This window comes from Bombus impatiens, unplaced genomic scaffold (assembly GCF_000188095.3).
Source record: "Bombus impatiens unplaced genomic scaffold, BIMP_2.2 scf_0298, whole genome shotgun sequence".
In the NCBI taxonomy this organism is placed as follows: Eukaryota; Metazoa; Arthropoda; class Insecta; order Hymenoptera; family Apidae; genus Bombus; species Bombus impatiens.
In genome coordinates, this window is record NT_176717.1 from 182,002 (window position 1) to 204,484 (window position 22,483).

At 32.1% G+C, this 22,483-nt stretch overlaps 1 protein-coding gene across 7 annotated transcripts; it reads left to right on the plus strand.

Annotated features, from left to right (window-relative positions):
• Positions 1-344: 344 nt before the first annotated feature.
• Positions 345-22,112, plus strand: LOC105680675 (reticulon-1-A). Of its 7 annotated transcripts, XM_012384811.3 has the most exons (7): positions 345-616; positions 764-1,522; positions 8,736-8,771; positions 16,785-16,992; positions 17,181-17,389; positions 17,779-17,884; positions 18,502-22,112. In XM_012384811.3, the coding sequence occupies exons 2-7, from the start codon at positions 790-792 to the stop codon at positions 18,551-18,553; spliced, it is 1,344 nt and encodes a 447-aa protein (XP_012240234.1). In that variant the 5' UTR covers positions 345-616; positions 764-789; the 3' UTR covers positions 18,554-22,112. The 7 variants fall into 7 exon arrangements, with proteins under 7 accessions (XP_012240234.1, XP_012240231.1, XP_012240235.1 ...); XM_012384808.3 differs by having other exon boundaries at positions 345-1,522; XM_012384813.3 differs by lacking the exons at positions 345-616; positions 764-1,522 and adding an exon at positions 3,802-4,261.
• Positions 22,113-22,483: the final 371 nt, after the last annotated feature.

Genomic DNA, 22,483 nt, shown 5'->3' on the forward strand with positions numbered 1-22,483 from the left:
GGAACGGACGGTACTTATCGGACCCCAGACTCGATATTATCTTTTTAAGATTGTTAATACATAAAAGTTATCTTCTTAACATTTAATAAAAACAGACAATATGTAATGTATTTTGCATTAAAGAGCGCTATAGTTTTGCAATTTGTTATTAAGATACATTATTTTATATTTTTATTCTAAGAATCATTTAAAGGACCATAAATGAATGAAATATGTGATATGTATAAGCGAGTATAGAATTTTCAAAAATTTTAAAATCATTCTCTGAGTTTATCAAAGTCGTCACCCAATATGTATACATTCCTGATGCAGACAGGAATAGGTGGGGCGGAAACCCTCTTACTACGCACACCCCGTGAGATACTCCGCCGGAGAACATGTTTCAGAATCGAATTCACCCGTGGAAGAGTGAGCGTTAAAACAGTTTTTCATTTTCAATGTCTACCGCTTATTGTTAATGTTTGAATAAATTATTGTGCATCGCTTAATAATAAGTAAAATAGTTATAACGAAATAAGAGCTGTTAAAGTCTTCGATTCTAAAAAATTCAAGGAACGTGAGATTGTAACAAGAAAGGTGATCAAAACGTAACGAAACGTCAACACTATCGTTGCAGGTAACAGTTTTTAGAGACTGTTCTAATTGTTAATAATTTTGAGAATTTTTAAGTTTAAAAAGAAAAATATCGCGAAGAGATATTACAAAGAAAATTAACGAAGAAATATCGGTAACGTCCTAAAGGAAAAGTTGAATTCTATGACAGGATAACACTCCTCGCGTGCAGCAAAGATGGCCGAGTTGAAGGAGCAACCAATCAGGAGAGAGCACGATTCGATGGACGATTTTGAGCACCTCGAACACGTCCAGGATGGGCAATCAACCCACCTTGAAACTCATACCGAGAAAGTAGATAGAAGTGCGAAGGATAATTTCGATATGGATCAAGATATGATCAACTTTTCCTTGAATCAATCATTAAATGAACCAGAAGATTCTAAAAAAGCGACGATGTTATTATTGGAGTCAGAAAAAGGAAAACCGGCTGAGGAAAGTAATTTTGAGGTTAGATCAAAGGAACCGGAATTCGACTTGTTATCAGGCAAAATAGAGGACCAATCGGACGTTATGAAAATCGATCCGGTTACTAAACAGGCAGATGAGAAGCAAGAGATCGCCGAAAAGGAAGAAGTTAAGGAAACCAAAATTCCAGATCGCGAACCAGAAATTCCTCCCTCTACTGAGAAAAAATTGGATAATTCATGGAATGTTATTGAAAAATCTCCACCTGTTTCGGAGTTAATTTCGAAACCAGAGAGAAAAGCAGAAAGTGTAAGTGAGTATGTGGTTGAGCATGTAGAGAAAAAGGAACGGATCAGTGCACCAGAAACCGGGGAATCGGAATTTGAGTCCGAAATCGAAGCATCACCGGCAAAGAGTTTCAAATCGATCAAGCAGGAAGTAAGACGAGAACCGATAGAAGTGGAAATTGCTCCAAAGGAGATTTTCAGTAGCATGGGAATCGGTGAGTACATTTACATTTTTAATAAATAATTAAGTCGATAGTTTGTAAAGGAAATAGTAATATAATTAGACTGATATTATGTGATATATATCGATATGAATAAAATAGTATAAGTCATCTAATGAGGTTAAGTAAAAATTTGTTAGGTCTTATATACAGTCTTTTTTTTATTTCGATCATATATGAAGATATTTCATATTACTAGGAAGAATATTTTATAGTCAATGTTCTTGAGATGACGACCTCCAAAGTCTCGAAAGCATGAACGATTAGTACGAAATGTTAATTAATTTAGCATCTTTGCACGAAGTGAACCATGCTTCCGCTTGGCTACAGCGTCATTGCGTTTGTGAGCTGTAATGATGTGATTAGTTATTCCAAGCACATCATACACCTCTTTAAGACATCTTTACTCTTTCATCAGCTTCATAAGAAATTAATCCGCAAGAAATATCTTAATCCGAATTTTTAATAATTAGTTTTTTTTAATTGTTAAATTTCTTCTCAGTTTCATAAAATACTCGAGAAAATAAACAAATGTTTCATAACAATTCAATACTGAGAAATGGCTACTCATAAAAGCATTGTAAAAATCCAGACAAGAAATCATGTATTGCGTCATTTTGTACAAGAGAGAATGTGTCAATCTTTTACGTGAAGTCTTAGCCATTATTAATACCCTTTATTGTGTACGATTGCGCCATTTACGGCAAACTTAGATAATTGGTATTTTGCTTATCATTTTAATATGATACAAATCATATCGTGGTGCCCCAAGATAGTGGCGTCTTTATACCGTTACTTATGATATATGATGTACTTAGTATAACGGTAACCAAAGATTTCGCGGTTGAATTTCTATGTAGTTTGCATATTCATGGTTCTTCTCCCTATATTAACATCTTATTACGAATAACTTATTAGATTAACATTATTCTTTATTTTACGATTATAATCTCTCGTGCAATGGTTAAGTGCGTATTAAGTAAATTATAGTGCAATAGATTCGCTATTAATAATATGTGCTATAGATTTGTTTCGAATAAAATGCCAACAGCCAAGTAACAAATTATCGATTCTTAAATATATTCGTATGTAGGTGTGTACCATTAAGGAACTATGTAACGAGTAAGTGTATGATATTCGTTGAGTGACCGATTTTCAACTGCTTTCACTTAAACATTTCGAACAATAGCACTCTTCAAATAATATAACTTTTATCTGGACATTTAATTTTTATTTGAAAAATGAAACAATTCCAATGTCGCATTGAAAAATCACTAGAAAAAGAGAGAATTAAACGTTTTATATCTTTAATGAAATAGCATGTTTCTATATCTTTTTATTTATATTAGTATTTGTATAGTATATTAGGTTACACCATGAAAAAAGAGATATGTACTCATTTTGCGTGTATGGTTTCTACGTTGGATCGAAGTAACCCGTATCTTCTCACCATATTGATCCGCAGCAGGGATACCTTACGACCTCTTTTGATTGAACCAATGGGAACAGCCAAGCCCATGGGAAAATAGTCTGTATAAAGATGCATTTTACAATTAAAAATTTGCATATAATAGGCGACATATTCAATATTAAGCTGTTCAAATTTATATCGATAAAATTGTAATACTAATTGAAAATCATTCTTTATGCGTCGTGCTCTTAACCGAAGCCGCTTTTTCGTTCTTCAAGAAGATATTTTTACTCATGATTTCAGTACGAAAAATTTCAGGCGCCTGACTCATGAATTATTTCCGATCGCCGTACATTATTGTAGTATGTCATGTTTTTCTTGTCAACTGTTTCAGAATACTCGCCACAAAATAATATTTTAACACCATATCTGATCATAAACTAATAGTTACCACAGATATTTTATAAATTCAAAATATAAGGATTACTGTAGTCGATAGGAACTATAAGTTCTTAAAAAGAAATTGTGGAACGTAAAAAAATAATAATTCTTTATTTTTTATTTTCTTTCAAACATAAATTATCGATTTATTCATTTCTAAAAATTTCAAATTTTCATGCAACAATTTGTTTTAGTAGATACACCTGTTTCTACTCGAATGGATTGCCTATTTATATTTTGAATTCCGCGTCATCTAATGTTTTCCGTTGAAACTCACTAGACCCTACCAGTGTTGAAGGCGCCATCTCCTATCAACAAAAGTAACTAGTTATACTTCATCCGAACCGTACCCGAAGCCTTATCGTCTCCCTATGCACCTAGCAATGGCGCGTCGAGGTGGTGGGGATATCTGGAACTGTCCACGGGTCGATAATACTCGTCAGTCCTGTTCTCGCCTCAAAGCATAGTGTGTCGTTAGGGAATCGCAACATCAATATTACACGAACTATTATTTTTCCTCTGATAGATTTGTCCAAAATCATTTCGTGTATCAAAGGCAGATAGAATAAGTCGGAACGAGTTATTCGAATGCGAACAAGCGAGTAGAGTCAGTGAAAAAAGAATAAAAGGGTGGAAGAAACGGGGAAAGTAAAGAGCTAGTAGCAGAAAGTGCGTCGTTGCTACTATCAGAGTGGGTTGTTGGGGTAGTGCTCGAATGCGAGTCGTCCTTGGTTCGACTGAGACACAAGGTTAGGGAATAATGAGAATGGAGCCAGCATGCCCTATGTCTCCTGAAAAAGAGAAAGAAGATTCCGATGTGGTTTGCAAAGAATCATGCATCGCCAATGGCAATTCTTGCTTCTGGAATATTCTTCATCCATGTATGTTAATTTTTCCATTTTTTTCTCATTTGACGTCGACTAGGAGATATAACATATTCAAAGTATAGTATGAGTCAAGATATATAGCGAGATCACAAATTGAACCATCGAGAAGTGGTATAGATGATCCTATGGCTGGCCTTATAGCCGCAGCTCATTTTAAAATCAAATGTATATTGCATTTCTAGGGTTCCGTACAATAAAAAATAGCGACATCTTATGATTAACGCTGTTTTATTTGAGAAAGAGAGATTGTAATATGTAGTATAAATTTAATTTTGATATACTTTATAAAATGGATTGTTTCTGTAACTGTTTCTAAATACCGAACCCAGATCATTTTGACCTGGTGTTGTAGTGTACTACACATATTTGTATTCTTATCGTTCTGATATAAACAATCGTGTCTTGTAAATATATATCACGCATTGCTTGAAAATGTTTTGAGAAAATAATTGCATACGTATAACAAAACTCATATAATGTATATTATGTGTTGTTATGACGTGTTTCTGAAATGTCCCGTTTCCAAAGGTTTACAATTTCTTTGTACGAACCTCTCAAAACTTTTTGCTACTATCTCTCTCAATTTGCTTGTTTTGATAAAGAAATATGTTCATTTTAATTTCTAACAGATTTTACGCTATAGCCTCGTTTCATCTTGGCTCATACTATAATACGAAACAGGTAGCTCAGTGGTTTGACGTCGGAAACGAGGTGCAATTTATCAGCAGTAGGGCGCGTACTAGTTACAGTAGCTTTATCACGTAATTGATAAATTATTTTACCTCTACATTATGTAAAATGAACGTATATGACAGAGATAAAGAAAATATAAAGTTGCGTTTATTTAATATTATTTAATATTCTGTTACAGAATTATGTCGTAGTATAATATTATAGACATCGTTATACAATGCGATTAAATACTTGTACATTAGATGAAGGAGATTTTTTATTGAAACTGTTAAGATATTGAAATTTCTTTTATTGTTTACTGTTTTTTTTAAATACAATACTATGTGTGGTTCTTAGAGATAAATAGTAGAGAGATATTGGAGATAATAAATTTTCAAGGCCGCAATGTTTACCAATGGGTTATAGGGTTTCATGAGAAATAAACGCAAAACCTAATGATCCTAATGTTCTTTAAAGAGCTGATTTATCATGATACATGGTTAAAGTTCTTTGTTCTTTTTATGAAAATATTGATTGCTACAGAAATTACACCATCATTTATTAATAACCTGTTTTTCATTAGTGAAACACGCAAGTATTGTTTGATATTTATGCATAGACTGAAATATTTTTTTATCCTAAATTCATATCGTGCTTTCCAACGTAAATTCACGTTGTGCTTTCCAATATAAATATGTAATTTAATACAATCTAGTTTATTACTATTTTCAATTGTTGCAATTTCCTCGAGATCTTAGAAACTTAATTAATTACAAAAATAACTTACATAAATCATTATGCATTTATTTCTCAACAAATATTTGTTTCTTTCTTTGTACAAAAAAATCAGCACAATTTCTTTGTCTTGTATCTTATTACAATCGTTTCATTAAAAAATTCTTTTTTAACTCAACTTTAGTCAGATAATGATTCTTTTGCTAATTATATTTCTTTTAAGATATGTTACTCAATAGAGGAATAAATAATAAAAAAGGACAAAGTCCTCTAATTTTAATACTGAGATAAAGCCGCGTTTATCACAGGAAACTTGTTGTTTATCGTGTAAGTCATTCAGATAGCATGTCGTATGCGTTATTAAATATAAAAACAAAGAGAAAGCGCGAAAAAGAGAAAAGTGAAAAAACTAGATAATTATATAGCTCCGGGTGCATCGACTGTCTGACATGCGCAGTGGAAACGCGATTTGTAAGTGGGTTATTGATCGTCGGCTATCGGTTTTTATAAATATATTGCATACTTTATATTGTAAATAGCAATTTTTGATAATAAAATATAAAAAAAGGACATCGATCGAATTTTTATTTTCATTCATACATGACATATACATATATAAAAAAGATATACATGAAATGATATACTTCTAGTTTAAGAGATATTATTAAGAGATATCTTTTAATTACTATTTTACAATTAACGGATGGGCACAGTTATAATATAAAAAAACAATTGGAGATTTTCAAGTGCCCGATATCTTATCACAAAATTATTATGGAATTTTTTTACGTTATCATATGAATTGAAGTTTGCATATTTGATTAGCAATAATCGTCGTAGTTGGATGCAAAAATAGTATCGGCACTCGGGAAGTATAATTGAATTGACATTGTAGAAATTAGGGATAATTCATGTTGCTTCGAAATTTAAATAGTCATTGTGTTTGTATGTGTGTCTATATTCAGGAGTTTTCTCGTTAAAAAAGAAATCACTTTTCATCAGGTATGATCAATAAATATAACAGGTCAGCAATTATCTCTAATTACATGGAATCAACCTACGATCATGATTAGATATATTGAAAGCACGAGTTACATAAGATAAGCATATATATAACTCGAAGTAACGTTACGTATGTATAATACAAGATATTCCATGTCTTTAGAAATGTTTTTTGATAACAGTTATGAGATTAAGGAATGGATATTTACTCTAACAAATCTAATTTATGTATTCGTTTATCGAAAATCGCGTTGATACGCGAAAAATTCGTTGGATCTCTAATTCGAAAAACAAATACGAAATTCTATTTTTATATAAATTACAGTGAAATTAATAATAATAACCTTGTTCATTTTTTTATAACGGTTTTGAAAGAGGACTTTTCATTAGAAATTCTCTCGTAACAAACTCTAAAATTCAGAGGGTCTGTTGGCTTTTTCCTTGTGTTTTAAAATAAAATAGATTAATGATGAGTAATACAAATAGCGAATGATATAAACAGAATTAAAATAAATTAGTCTTAAATTATAGAGGAATAAAAAATTCTTTCTTCTTTTTTTTATTTCTTTATCTTGTTTTCTGGATCTATGAGACTTGCGCTGATGGTGTACCGTTTTAATTTTTTATTACAAAGTTATAAAAAAGATAGGAAATATTTTATTTAGACAAATTCACTGTATCATTTACCAGGGACTAGATATTACATGTGCAAATTTTATGACAAGTCATTTGGTCGAAGTACGTAGATATCGAGATAGAAGTCGAGGTCAATGATTGCGCAACACCGTGCAGTGTGCTAATTACACTGACAATGAATGCTGCCAATCGATTAGGTGCTATTTAACTGCCACTCCTGAAATCTTTTGATATATTATTCCGAAAAATTATACGAAAATTTGTATAACTAGTTTTGATATTTTTATATATGTATATGTACTAATTTCTTCGAAGAAAAAATCCAATTTAATTTTTTCAGATGACTTAAACTAAAATTGTTGATAGATCTTTAAGAGAATAATTTAAAAAAGAATAATAATAATAATAATTATACATATTTCCGTTATGCAACGAGCCATTGTACGATCAATAATTCTTATTGTTACATTTGACTAACGGGATGGGTTAAATCACCGACTGTGAGAGAAAAAATTACATAGTAGGAAAGCATTAGGAAATTGAAATGAACGAGAGTTTGATTTTATGCTAATGATACCGACAATGAGTGAACACGTGCAAATGTTCTTGAATGAATCTAGATTGATAGATGATCTAGATTGATTTAGATAAGTCTAAATATTTTTACTTATCATTGATATAAAATACCCGTATTTATCGAATTTCTTTTTTTATAACATTTTTCATTAAATTGATCAGAATTATTTACGTCTCAATCGATATCGTTTCTTTGTACAATAAATGATAACTGTTTGAATTAGGCTGATTAATCTTTTTAGAATAGAATTGTTTATAAGCTTTGGACAATATTTTTTATTTATTATGTACAATAGAAATACGCCTTTCTACTGATATTTCTTTAAGGAAGACATAGTTCACTAAAATGTATAACTACTCACATAACTAATTAATAATTTTAAAAAGATTAATTTTGGAGTAATCTATTTTAGTTTATATTCTATTTTTTACGTAATAAATACTATTAACGGTGTTTATCATGTAAGATAGAGAAGATAAATTGAAATTATATAGCTACTGTAACATTAAGTAACTTAACTCAGAAAATGTAGCTCAAATTGTAGTCACCTATTATAACCCACATCATTTTTAGAAAATACTATTACTGATAAGACTAATTTCGTAGTATTTTCGTTACCACCTAATGACAAAATCCGCGATCACCTAATTGACAAGCCAATATTATAACGATAAAGTGTTCATTATAAAGAAATGTCATCGCTACGTTTATTATTATTATACAGCATTGAGAATATTTTTTTTATTGTTATTGCCATTCGTCCATTTCTCACAGATCATCGTAAAGTAATTATATAGAACTATATCAATCACACAAACTAACATAATTCGATTCTGTTCTTTACAGACGCATGGTTTAATCCTGATAGACTGAATCCAAAAGGTAAGACGCCAAACTCGATGTCGATGTCCATTCGTTCGCTTCTATGTGTTGAGCAGTATATTTATATAATCGCTACATGTTTTGTCAAATTTTTGTCTTTTTTTTTAAATGTATACTTGTGTTTTATGCTCCTAATACCTATAGAGTAGACGTAAGACAAAAAAAAGGGTGAGGCGAGAGAGAACGCTATTTGTGATTTATTTATTGTATGTAGGATGACCCACTTGGAGCTTATAGAAGTATTTCTATATATAAATATAATAAATATAAAATATAGCTTTAATGAAAAAAAGGTATCATTTTCGTATCGATTATATCCAGTTCAAATTTTAATGTAATGAAACTGGACAATTGATAAATGTTTCAATAGAAAGAATTTTTAGTAAAAATGATATTCTACATTTGGTATTGTTTAATCCTGTTGTATCTTTTGGTGTCGTTTTCGATTTTGATAATGAACCCGACCAGTCCAATGCCCTTTTATCGTCAAAAATGTCCTAGCTTCGAGAAAAGTACAAGAAAAATGTTATTTTTGTGCTCGTATTTGTTGAAACAATAGTGACATTGAAATGAGAAATGTACCTACAAATTCAAAGACCGTAGTAGGATTAAGATAACTTTTATACAGAGAAATTACCCGAAATTTGATGTAAAGCCACGTTGAGACAAGTTCATTGTTAGGTGAAATATACTATAATTCATATAATACACTTTTGAGGCAAAGATTTTATTTGTCATCGAATTTGCTAAAATACGAAAGATTGCAGAATTTTCAATGATAAATCGAACAATAAACAGCTTGTAACAATTACTTATATCCATGTATATGAACGGAAGACCTTTGTACTGGCTGTATAATTCCCTCTACGAGATTGCATATTTATTATCTAAACACTTCTGCATCGTGTTTTCTTTCCTGTATGTATTATTCCATACGTGTAATTCATTGTTGACCGATAATTTAACACTATAACTCCAATATATTCCACGGAAACAAGAATGCAAGAGAATTGTACCATGTAAATCATATTCATCAGATAGTGAAAATGTAGATGCAGCAAGACTCTTGGAAATCGTTATTTCACGAGTAAAGTTGTACATTCACTACGTCATTCATGTCGCCAACTTGTGAAACGTTATTTTCGTTACAAAGTCTGGTAATAAGTATTCAAAGTACAAGAAGAGTTATCAAGACACCACTTTGGTCGTACAATAGGTTACTTTTATCGAACTTCCTTCTAAAGACATTAACGATTCTTGTTTCTTTGTACTCCAATATATCTCTATGAGCAACTTTAAACATAATACACTATCATTCGAAAGCTTGGGGTCATTATATGACCTTTCTATCTAATCTCTGTCTTGATAAAAATGATGGACGGAATTTCATGCATTCACAAAATTTGTTTATTAAATCTCTCTTGAATTAATAAGAAAATAATTAACCTCGATAAATCTTTGAAAGTCTATACATAAATGTGACTTCTCATTTGAATGTATTGTTCGTAATAATTCGACTGCGGATGTTTATACAAATTTACATTTCCCATGAATGTATAAACATCTACCAGTTAAATCTACAACAGACTAAGGAAAAAGTGCTGAAAAAAATATTTTAACAAATCATCAACTATTACTACTTTTTACTACACAATTTAATAATAGGTAACATATCTTTGCTTCAAGATATTAGCACAAAATGGCACGTGATTATTGACGTAGTTCTTGTTGTAATTTCAGAAAAATCGACTCCGTCAGTGGCTCTATAGATATACGAGGATAGTACTTAGAATCTGGTTCCTTTGTTCCCTCCAGTGTCAGTGGTATTGATTTTCCCTTTGAAGACTACAGAGGCAAGAGCAATCTATGTATGTGTGTATGGGTCAAGTACCTCGTGAAGAGTACATACCAAAGAAGTCTGAGTTGTGACTATTGTTGGATGCTTGCATTTAGGATGATATTGGAATGATATTAATCCTCTGAGGTTCGATGACCTGGCTATGAATTTTTGTAGACTCCTCTGACGTCAATCGTTTGTGTGTTTCGTCATGATAATTCAATCTAGCGCGTAGAGTGTCGATTGCAATCTAGTAATTGCACAATATGTTACTCTGACAGTTTGGATCCGCTTCTCGAATCTTGAGTTCTATGTTACGATCAGCTAACTTCCTTAACGATTGTGGATAAAGCTAATAGTAACAGTTGATTGTGTTACTATCGTGTCTTGATTTGCGACTTGGAAAATTTTGTGTTGGATAACTCGCGTGTGAAATAGAGGATCTTGCCAATGATCCATCGCGTCATTCACAAATGTTACTTGACAATGTTAGGTCTAGGTGATCTGAGTAGACTAGATAGACCCGATGAATATTGTTCCAAAATTTTCTATATTAATTCTCGTAGCAACGCAGGCTATTTTTTAATTTTCGTTAAATTTCAGTTTTTCTTTTTCAATCTTCAATTGAAAATAATTTAGAGATTATTCACATAGCTCTGCTTATTATAATATGTATTATACAGGCTGTTGCGACTTTTCCCTGCAAACTGTGATGATTTAACCTATAGGAAAAAATAAGGTAAAAAGCGTTATATAAAGTTTGTCAATAAATATTTTGTTACAGTGTTATAAACAAATATCGTATGCATGAAACAGGTAACAACGCATTTTCTATTATAGCAAACAGAATGTCAACTGTGTTTATCTGATTTGCGTAGTTACATGCTTTTTATGACTCTCTAACATCCTTGCTTATTCTAATATTTTTACCAGCCGTTAGTACTGAACTATTGAATACAGCAAAGGTAATCGTTTCTTATTGTTATTATATTCTGCAACTATTTTAACGACACGGAATTGTTACTACACGATAAAAAAATATGTAATTACGCTGACAAAATAATACGATTGACTTTTGTGTGCTGGAATAGAAAATGCGTTGTTACCTGTTTCATGCATATAATATTTGTTTATAACTCTGTAACAAAGTGTTTACTCACAAACTTTATATAACATCCTTTTCTTAGTTTTGCCTATAGGTTAAGCTCTCGCATTTTATCGGGGAAAAAGTGGGACATCCTGTATGTTACGGTATGTTTATTATATAAAAAGAAGTACTCGTTCAGGAAGTTTCCTCAAATGAAAACGATCAAACATCGAGCATTCAAAAACATATATCTAAACATACAATCAATGTATCACTTCTAATCTATTCGGAACAAAACAACACCCTTTTCAATCACCAACCAAGATATTGCCCATCGTATTTCCAATTCAGGTCTGGGTCAAGCAACTGATATTGTCTCGTATCTCCTCGGATATCCCCCTAATCAAACATATACACGCAAGATCTATGTTCCAGTCGCCTTGTAAACCATTTAAACGAGCGCTTTACATTTTTACAAAGGAATCCTGTCCCTTTCGTTCCCGTTCATTGAAATTTCGATGCAGTCAGACAGATTCGTGTCGCGGTTAGAATCCAAAAAAGCCGGAGACGATTGGCGGCCGTAGCCGGGTTTAAATATAGTATCCGGCCGGGTTTGAGGCTGCTGGTGTTCTGCCAGAAATCTCGAAGGGAACTCTCGCTTTCCGCTCGGCGAGCCCGCAGTCTATCTCTACCGCGGAGTGTGTGTCGCGTTTCTACGTTGGTTTTCCTAGCAAGGTTTCCTTCATCGCCGTGTACGATCCGTTTATCCTCTCGCCGCCAGTGTCTTCTCTCTTCGAGGTGTCCCTCGAGCTCTAGAGGAGGGAGGAAGAAGCGGAGACAAGGGAGGGAAACATGGCAATCACGAGGGAGGAACGTGAGTAAGAGTGTCACAAAGGGTTGTTCGAATCTGAATTGATAGAGACGCAGGTATATACACCGAGGAGGTTGATAGGTTGCCAGTTTGAGAAAGAAACTGCGCAGACGTGGTTACATCAGAGATCCGGGGTGGGGTTTTTTGGAAATGTTAATGATTTTTGCGATCCGCTGAAAACAGGACTGAAATCTTAGGGTTCAACTATAACAAATCGAAATTTCGAAGAATTTTAGAAGAATAGGAGGTAGTAATTGTTTGGTTGGTTAGATATTGAGTTTGCAATCAGAAAACTAAGAATTTTATTGTTCGAAGTCGATCGAAAGCGAAAGCTTTTGATAATGCCGGTAATCGGGGTTCTTTGGATCAAACTAGAAATTCAGCAAAGATATCAGGATCACGAATTTTTCGATTGTTTAAATATTGAATTGGTGCTAATTGCAAGAGTTAGACTTCTAATGAAGGATGAAATTATTTAAAGGCTGAATCAAATAGTCTGGAGAGAATGTGTGAATTTGATTAGTGAATGGAAGGAACCTTTCAGAGGACTAGTATAATTGATATATTTATTTGAAGGTATTTCGACGAAACATTGGAGAAAGAGAAGCGTAGCTGTTATGAGAATCTTTTGTTAATAATTCTTTTTGAGTACTTTTAAAGACCAGAGCATTGCACTGTTTGCTTTGAAACACTGTTACTTTTAGCGCTTGGACGCGATCCAAAGCAGCCAAAAGAATCGAATTCTTTGTCAAATCTCATCGAGAAAATCGATACCGTCTCGTGAAACTTATCCTGCCTGAAGCCACTGTCGCATTGCGACAGTTCCGCTGGAAGATGAATACGAAACCGTTTTAAAAAAATCTCAAATCGTTTCACGATACTCTGGATAATATTCTTCTTCGCGTATCAAAATTTTAAGAATAGAAAATAGGAAAAAACTGAGATTCTCATTTTTCTAACGCAACCAATAATATAGCAGAAAATGACTTCATTTTCTTGCGAGAGTGAAACTCACAAGTCATCACATATTATATGTAAAAAATATTTTCTTCGTACTTTGACAAAATTTTACGTCAGAAATACTTTTCTGGGTTGATCGTTAGTTTTATGTGTAATTTAAGAAACCTTCGCGTGTACAACGGGAATATGATAGCAGGAAAAGAGAGATGGTAATTCTGAGTCAGGTATATGGTGTATAATTTCCTATGGGGGAAAGAAGCAAATGAAGGGTGAATTCGTGGAGGGTAAAATATCCGTTGGAAGGAATATTTCTGGGGATAGTAAGGGACGTCGAGGCAACGGCCGACACTGCGACGCCGGGCATCGCACTACCAGAGACATCTTATTGATTTTCTACCGCCAAACCGCGCCCGACCGTTCCCCTCTTTTCCTTCGATACGTGATACTTATGCACGACGTATCTCTATCTTCCTCGCTCTATTAAATTCTGTCCACGTCTGGATTTGTCCCAACTCCGACTCTGATTGAACCTCTTTAAGAGTTCGATACGTCTGGATCACGCAAACAATTATATGAATGTTAATATCTTATTGTTGCAGCCTCTAGAATCGGTCGTACAGGGACTGTTCGATAAAGAACATGAAGAGGATATTCGAAGATTTTCTATAGTTTATGATTTCAATAGTTTTATATAATAATTTTTTATAGTTCAAAATATATATTCCACCTACGGGTGGAAATGAAAAAGACACAGACTACGTTCTATATGATATATTCGAAATATTTAATAGATATTTTAGTATAAAAGGGGATTAATTTAGAAAATTAAAGCTTAGAGTTTAGAGAGAATTACATTTCAAAATATGCGTTTGCCTATATTTTTAACACTTTTAAAATAATAATATCTAGAATTTCTATATGAATATTTTACAGTTTTAAAGAATATTGCCCTTTAAATATTTAATACATATTTTAGTATGGTCGAGGATTATTCTAGAAAATTAAATTCACAAAGAATTAAAACTTTCATAGTTCTTTACAATTTTGAAAAATATTGTCCCTCGAATATCTTTGTTTTAAACATTTTCTAAGTATCTTAGCATACCCATCCTGCTAAATGTCGAATAGAAACTGATGCCAATTGACTAAAGCAACAGCTTGATTATAATGCAGTAAACGATCAGAATATAATATTTAATTCTGCTCATGCTCAGTTACACGACAGGCTGAGCTTGCACGCATATTTCCACGGCGTATTATATCATATAGATTTCCATACAGAGTCTTCTAGTTGACATATTACACATCCGTTATAGTTTCTTTACAACCGGTCGCCGTGGAGGCATCAAATTCACAAAAGAAACGATAAAATATCATGATATTCGCTTATTTTCGCATTCTTCTGCGTATCTATTGCGACTAATCACTCTTGATATTGTCTTTAAAAATTCTATAACAGCAAAGACACTTTTAAAAGCTTTCAAATGCTTTAAATATAAAAGTACAAGATTAAATCTTCAAATTGCTGGTGAATTTTAGATTGAAGAGGATCGGATTTTCAACGGAATAGAACTTGTTCGATCAGGAATTGGAACAGATGACATAAATTCATTTGGCAGAATTACACGACGTTGAAGGGGCCTTGGAAATAGTTTAATAGACCGTCCTTTTTGGATTAGAGACAAAGCCGATGGCAAAATTCAAGAATTCACTAGGTCTCTATTATTAGGGGACCTTCAAGGCTGTTGACAATCGGTTGTTGTCATTAATCATGATTCCTCCTATGTTTAATTACTTCAATATTTATCGTTTGTCTAAGATGTGTTGACTCTAGATTGTAGATCTATAATGTACGTTAAGTTTTATTGTTAATGTAATCAGAAGCGCAAATAGATACAAAATATGTATATTAAGACTCGAGGAAGACAGCAAGAGAAAAGCAATGTAAGATACTTTTCATGATCCCAAAGCATGATACCAAAATAGTATCATTGAGTACTCTATTGAGAGCTTCATAACATGAAAATTGATCCATATTCTGACTTACAGTCGAATGAAAATTAAACGTATTTATAAAAATAACTTTTAAAACAGTTTCACAACTTCGTGATTTAATTAAACACAGTTCTATAATTCTAGATACAGCTCGAGCAATTGCGTAATATAATGAACGTACCACTACCAAAAAAATTTATCTATAAAGCTATCAGATTAAATATAAATATCACTAAAATAACACCAAGATAAAAAGAATAGAATATCAGAACGATCCGTTTAAGGAAAAAATGTAGCAAATGATACCAAAAATATTCTCACAATTTTTAAGGAAATTTGATAATGTCAAGTAAAAGTTACAGCCATTTCCTCCTTAATGACACTCGTACATCAATCGTGATTAATGAAGTACTCTTCTAACGATTTACCTTTCCTTGCCCACTTTCCACTTCAGTGACTATTTTATTTGCGATTACTCTACCGGTTCCCTTTCCTCGTTTTTCTCCCATTCTAACTCGTTAGTATCTGCTTCCCTCTCCTACTCCTCATGCACACGTATCTTTGTAATATCACGAGGCATATAGAGAGCTCCATGTGTAAACGAAGCCGCGGAGAGAGTTGGCAGTTCTTGCTCAGCTTTCCTCGCTTTCGACTTCTTTTATACCATATCCTCTGCTCGTTCGTCGAAAATGGTACGAAAAAATAATTTAAGAACAGCCATCGAGGAGCTTCCCAACAGAGGTACCGGTGAGTCTTCGTCTTTTCTCTAGGAAAAAATCGATCTTCGACAAGATTTGTTAACATATGGTTCAGGAGCACGTGTTCGTACGAAAATATTGAGATGGACGGATTTTACTTGATCTGTATTGAATATAAGCTTGAGAATCTTAATAAGTGGTGTAATATTAATAATGTTTCTGTTATGATTTTGATCAGTTTCGGATAATACCTATATTGAACTTGTCTCGACGTTCAAAGATCTTATGTAGAAAAGAAAGATGATATGTGAACGTGGAATTTGTGATTTTAAGAAAATGGTCAACTTCGATAAGGGTCTCCCCTTCTGTACACTATCTGTTCTGTATACTATCCTTATTGCATATTTCCTGGATATCGAAACATGATGTTTTTTTTATTATTACGTATATTTGTGAATTAATAAGAATGTGAAAGCACTATGTATTGCAATAGATTGTATAATGAAAGTATAATAATTGCGAATTTGAAGATTCTAATAACGGTGTATTTTTTGTTTCGTTTTAGTGGCAGCTTTAATTTATTGGCGCGATCCAAAGAAATCAGGCCCCGTGTTCGGGTGTATACTCGGCGTGCTCCTCTCGCTGGCCTACTTCAGCTTGATAAGTGTTCTTGCTTATTTGTCACTTCTTATCCTCACAGGCACCGTTGCCTTTAGGATTCACAACACCGTTCTTCAAGCTATTCAGAAAACTTCCGATGGGCATCCTTTCCAGTAAGTACCCTGATTTCAAAGATAAAAGTCGGTAAAAATGAAATTTCTTATCCTAAAGAAAGAATTTTTCATTTGCCTTAAAACACCAGAAATATGAAACTTTTTGAAGATTAAGTAATTTCAGAAAAATTTGTGAGAAAGATTAAAATCTAAGCAATAACATATTGACAAGTTATTTATAATTTTAGGAACATTTTGGAAATGGATTTAACATTGCCCGCGGAGAAGGTGCACGAAGTGGCAGACGTGGCTGTTGCACACTTAAACGCAGCGGTCAGTGAACTTCGTAGGCTCTTCCTTGTCGAGGATTTCGTCGACTCTTTAAAATTTGGTGTCCTTCTTTGGTGTCTCACCTACGTGGGTTCTTGGTTCAATGGCATGACTCTAGTCATAATTGGTAAATTTTGTAAATTTCTCAAATATTCCATTTTCTGTTTTAATATAAGTCACACTAAGTTTGTGGTTTATCGAATGTTATGAAAATATGTTTAATCGAGACATTCTTAGTTTTCCTCTGTCTCTACAGTCAGGAAATAGTTGTACGTATACTTATCTAGAAATATTAATAGAACTGACGTCTTAACGAAATATTCAGCGTCAAGAGACTAAATTTGCGGTTTAACGGCATATTCGCACCCTCACTGAAATGTATAATGAGGTCATTGTTCTCGTTGAGCAATGTTAGAGCCCTCTTAATATTATCTAGACTATGTGATTGTTCGATATAAGCATGAATTTTGAAAAATCTAGCGCGTTCTATAACCAATTCAATTGATCTTTTCTTAGGAGTGGTTGCCTTATTCACACTGCCGAAGGTCTATGAGACAAATAAGGCACAAATTGACCAGAATCTAGCACTGGTACAAAGCAAAATCAACGATCTCACTACTAAGTAAGTTACAATTCATCAAATAATCTTCAGTATTTCACGCGTTTTAAAATAAAAACAAAACAGAGTTTTTTTTTCAAATAATTCTGTATTATCCCGTATTATCTGATTTCAACACTTTGAATAACATAATTTAATTACAACAATATTTTCTTGGAAGAATTTTCCTATAATTGTAAATAAAGTAAAATATCACCTGATGATGTATTACATTGCGAATAGATTATATTTTGAAAGTAGCATATGTACTCCCTGTAATCAGGCATTTGTTGCATAAAATATTAACGTTGCTTCGTGACAAATATAGAGTGGAAATGCTGCTGATAGTTTCCCCCGACTACTAACTGGCAATTTTCGTTTTGATAGTAGATGTCCATCACGGTGCAGGACTCATTAAAATGATATTTTGAACTGGTTCTCTGTGTAAAGGGAAATGGGAATAGTTCTGTTCTCTTACTTGCTATACATTTACATATATAATTTGTATAAATATACTCATATTGCTAAATTAGAAGATGCATATTAATCTTCGTTAAAAAAAATAAAATAAAATGGTATTTTTTATACAAATATAAATTCAAATTTTTTTAAAAACATCTATATTTTAATTGTCGTTTCAGAGTGAAAGCTGCGATACCGTTTGGCAAGAAAGAGCCAAAGAAGGAAGAATAAATGTGAGAATATATCATCACGCGGGGGCAAAAGAAGCTTAAGCGAATTTGTCGGACAATTGCGGAATCCATGCAAGAACGAAATACAGAGCGGTCACGTGAGAGAACCGAAAAGATAATGCAGAGGAACAAAATGAAATTAAAAAAGGAAATAAAGAACAAAACATATGAAGATCGAACGAAGAATGGTGAAAGGGAAATATTTAGCAAAAATTGCAGAGTACTCAAAGAAACTAAACAACGGAGAAAAGATGAAATGTAACACCAGCGTCAAAAAGAAGAGCACAATGAAGACATATATATATATAATACATATATATTATATATTATATTATATTATATTATATTATATGATATTATATATTATATTATAATATATATATATATATATATTATAAATAATATACCAAGAAAACGAAAGATACAGAAAAATCAAGTTCTTAGCATTGTAAGATTTAAAGTAACTGGATAATTTTTTTAAATTCTGAAATTCCTATGTATGAAAAAATAAAAAATCGTAAAAAAGTAGCTACAATAGAAGCATGGCTTGCAAAGAAATTGTAATGGAAGATTATTGAAAATATATGTATATGTAAAAAAAAGAAGAAGGAAAAATAAAATTACCTAAAATGAATGGGTATCTCCAGAAGAACAAAGAGTTGGAAATGTGAAAAATCGCAATGAAAGAAACACTGCTTTGAAAAAAAGAACAGCGAGAAAAGATTGCAAGGTAATAAGGAAAAGAATGCCTTTTCTCAATGTTTTGGAAGTTCGGCAGCTGGATTTCAATGTCCGACGATGTCGTAATGCGAGTTTTCCTTTTCTGGATCTATACAAGCTGTCCCTGTTAATCGAAATAAATGGAAAGAAGTAACATTTAGCGATTATGTTAATTTGTTGCAACGCGAGAGGCGAATAGAGCCCTTTGGTGTACTCTATGCAAAAACCATGAACGGTGCAATGCGTGTGTCTCTTAGGGGGTTCCTGGTTTTTCTTCCTTTTTTTTGTTTTTTTCCTCGCACTCTCCCACATCAGTCTAAACTGACCTTTCTTCTTTAAATAGAATGATATGCGGTCCCATTGAGATCAATCATGATTAATCATTTAGTTCTTAGAAAAAATTTTTTTAATTTCATAATAGAAGTTATTCAGAAATATCTTTGGCACAAAGATGACGAGAGGGGTATTTCCTTTTTCTTCTTTTAGCCATTAGCGTTTGAAATTTGTACTTTTCACCTTTTTTCTTTTTCTGATTGCATATTCATCAAGATGACTGAAATTGGTAATTTGTTTTGTAATAAAATATTGGTCTGTCTCTCATTTTTAGTAGTCTTACAATAAATTCAAACGAATACTGTTTACAAACTTGAATTTTATAACAAAAACTTTATGTAATGCTGTTTTATTCTTTAACATCACATAATAAATGCACGCATTGGAACGTATGACACTAATATTACACGATTATATTCAAATGTTAAGAATGAAATAATATAGGTGTCTTAAAGATATATGGAAAATCTTTTTGTTTTCAATAAATTTTGTTTATCTTCAACGATCTAGATAATTTCGTTATGAGAAACTGATCTAAAATCCATTTTAATATTTATTTTAAACAAAGCCTTCTGAGATTTCTACTATTTTTTTCAGTATGCGACTTTAAATCAGTTTCCTGGATTTTTATTTGTAACATAATATTCGTACTTGCTTTTAGAAGCATGTAAATATACATTCTACTTTTCTGTTTTTAATTTTGTTTCTTTAATAAAATATATTGGCGACTATTCCCGTTTTCATCTGTGAATCGGTATTTTCAAAAATGATTTATTTATGTTGTCTATAATATGTTCTTTAAGCAGCGTATAAAACACGTTACAACTTATATCTTACAATATATACGCATATTTACAGATACATTGCATCAGCATAAGTTAATACATCAAGAAATAAGGTTTATATAATTGTAAATACAGATCTTAAAATTCTATCAATTGTTTTAGCAAAAGCCTCTCGCTCTTTTTGCTATTGTTAAATGTTTCGTTTAAAAAATAAACAAAGGAAAGGATAATTGTTAACAGTAACAGTCAAATATGACCCTGTGAAAATAATTTAAAACTTCTACTTTATATATAATTAATTGCCTTTAAAAAGTCATTTTTTTATACAGGGGAAGAATGCGTTACATATGTATGAGTGGATGTAAAAAGAGGGACAAATAGACTGAGATAATAAAGAAAGATAAATTAGAAAGTTATTTGTTGTTGATGGTGTTACGAATGTTGCATATCTTGAATTAGTTTCTTAAATGACGCTATAAATAATGTATGGGTACTATTTAATTAAAAATCTATTGATTTTTAATATACATAAGATTTCGAGTTTCTATGAAGTTTACATGTAGAAATTTAGCAGTTCTTTTCAATTAAATTGTACGAAGGATTAATTATAATTTGTATTATATTTGAAAATTTATTCTTTAAAAAATAAAGTAACTTTTATTACTTTACGACGAGCTGTTAAGAAAGCAGTTTGTTTTAGTAAATTATATTGTTAATTGGTAATTAATTTGCCTTTATACAACAATATACGCTATCGTTTTATAATCAATAATAATATATAATCAATAGTTTCATGGTTTTCAATTAATGGCCAATCGGAAATTTTTGTTGCTATAATATTCTATATTATCAACATAGATAGCACTTAATATGCGTCTTTTTCGATCATGATCTTTCAATTATTTTGCAATACTGATAAACAATCAGCTTTTTCAATGAGGTTATTTTTGTATTTGATGATTGAATACTGTTAAAATTATTGAAATACTATTGCAATAGCAAGACATCATAAATAGTGACTCTTTCTACAGTAATATTATTTTAACCAAGAGACAATTTAAAAAGCGATTTTTTTAATACTCGTTAGTGGGTCCGCATATCACTCGATTTTTGTGTCATCATTCATTAATAACTCTTGAAAAACACACACATGTGAGAATGATGAACGAGCGCGTGTGTATGTGAGTATGTGAGATTTAAAGAAGTAGCGCCGTCTGTTTTTTCTTCGGCGTTTTCGAAGATTCCTTTCTTCGAGCAATACAATTATCGCTATCACATTATTAAGTGTAATTATATAGTTAAACATTACGATTGAAAATTGTTGGCTGAATTGCGAATTTTTATTATAATATCGTTCCAAGCAAATCGACGCTGGTACCTGGAAATTTCATCCAAATTTTTTTTCACCATGTAGCATCGTTGATCGATGTATCGTGAAGCATTAAAGGTTCATTCGCATGATTCCTTACGATGATACGATTTGACAGAGTCTCGATGAAATTCAATAACGGGTACCACCGTTAATCTTTACTTCAAAATATAACGTCCGCAAATGAGACAACTACGATGGGAAAGAAATGCGAGAAAAATAGACAGAGACGGAAGAAGAATCTTTATCAGAATGCAAATTGTAATACGCGTATCGCTTATTGACGTTTTCATTATCGCATCTGCATCCGCACGATTAATTTATAAATAAATTATATTAAATAAGACACTGAATTACGCAATTTGCTTTCTTTATATCCTCCATAATATCTAGATCAAATCAACTAATATAGTATTCTAAAATAGTAAGTAGCCATTTTATTATATAATATTTTTGACGATACGATAAAGCAGCTATTACATTCGTATCTCGTTTATTAGTACGTGAAATATAGGATAGACCTTTCTTTTTTGTCGTAGAATTTAGACCGATAACATAATAGGATCACGTTAACTGATCGTGGATTTGGATGTTATGTGACCAATTACCGAAGGAAACAGCTCTAGGACCTAGGAACTAGGAAATTTTCAGTACATATGTATCTCTTAGTTTCAAAAAGTAGTGGGGATAGCAACAGCCAGTTAACAAAGCGGGGCCATGGTCA

Coding starts and splice junctions, on each gene's coding strand:
- LOC105680675 (XM_012384808.3), top strand. CDS start 790: ATGGCCGAGTTGAAGGAGCAACCAATCAGGAGAGAGCACGATTCGATG. Junction 8,772..16,784: donor TGATAGACTGAATCCAAAAG/GTAAGACGCCAA, acceptor GTTTCGTTTTAG/TGGCAGCTTTAATTTATTGG. Junction 17,390..17,778: donor CATGACTCTAGTCATAATTG/GTAAATTTTGTA, acceptor ATCTTTTCTTAG/GAGTGGTTGCCTTATTCACA.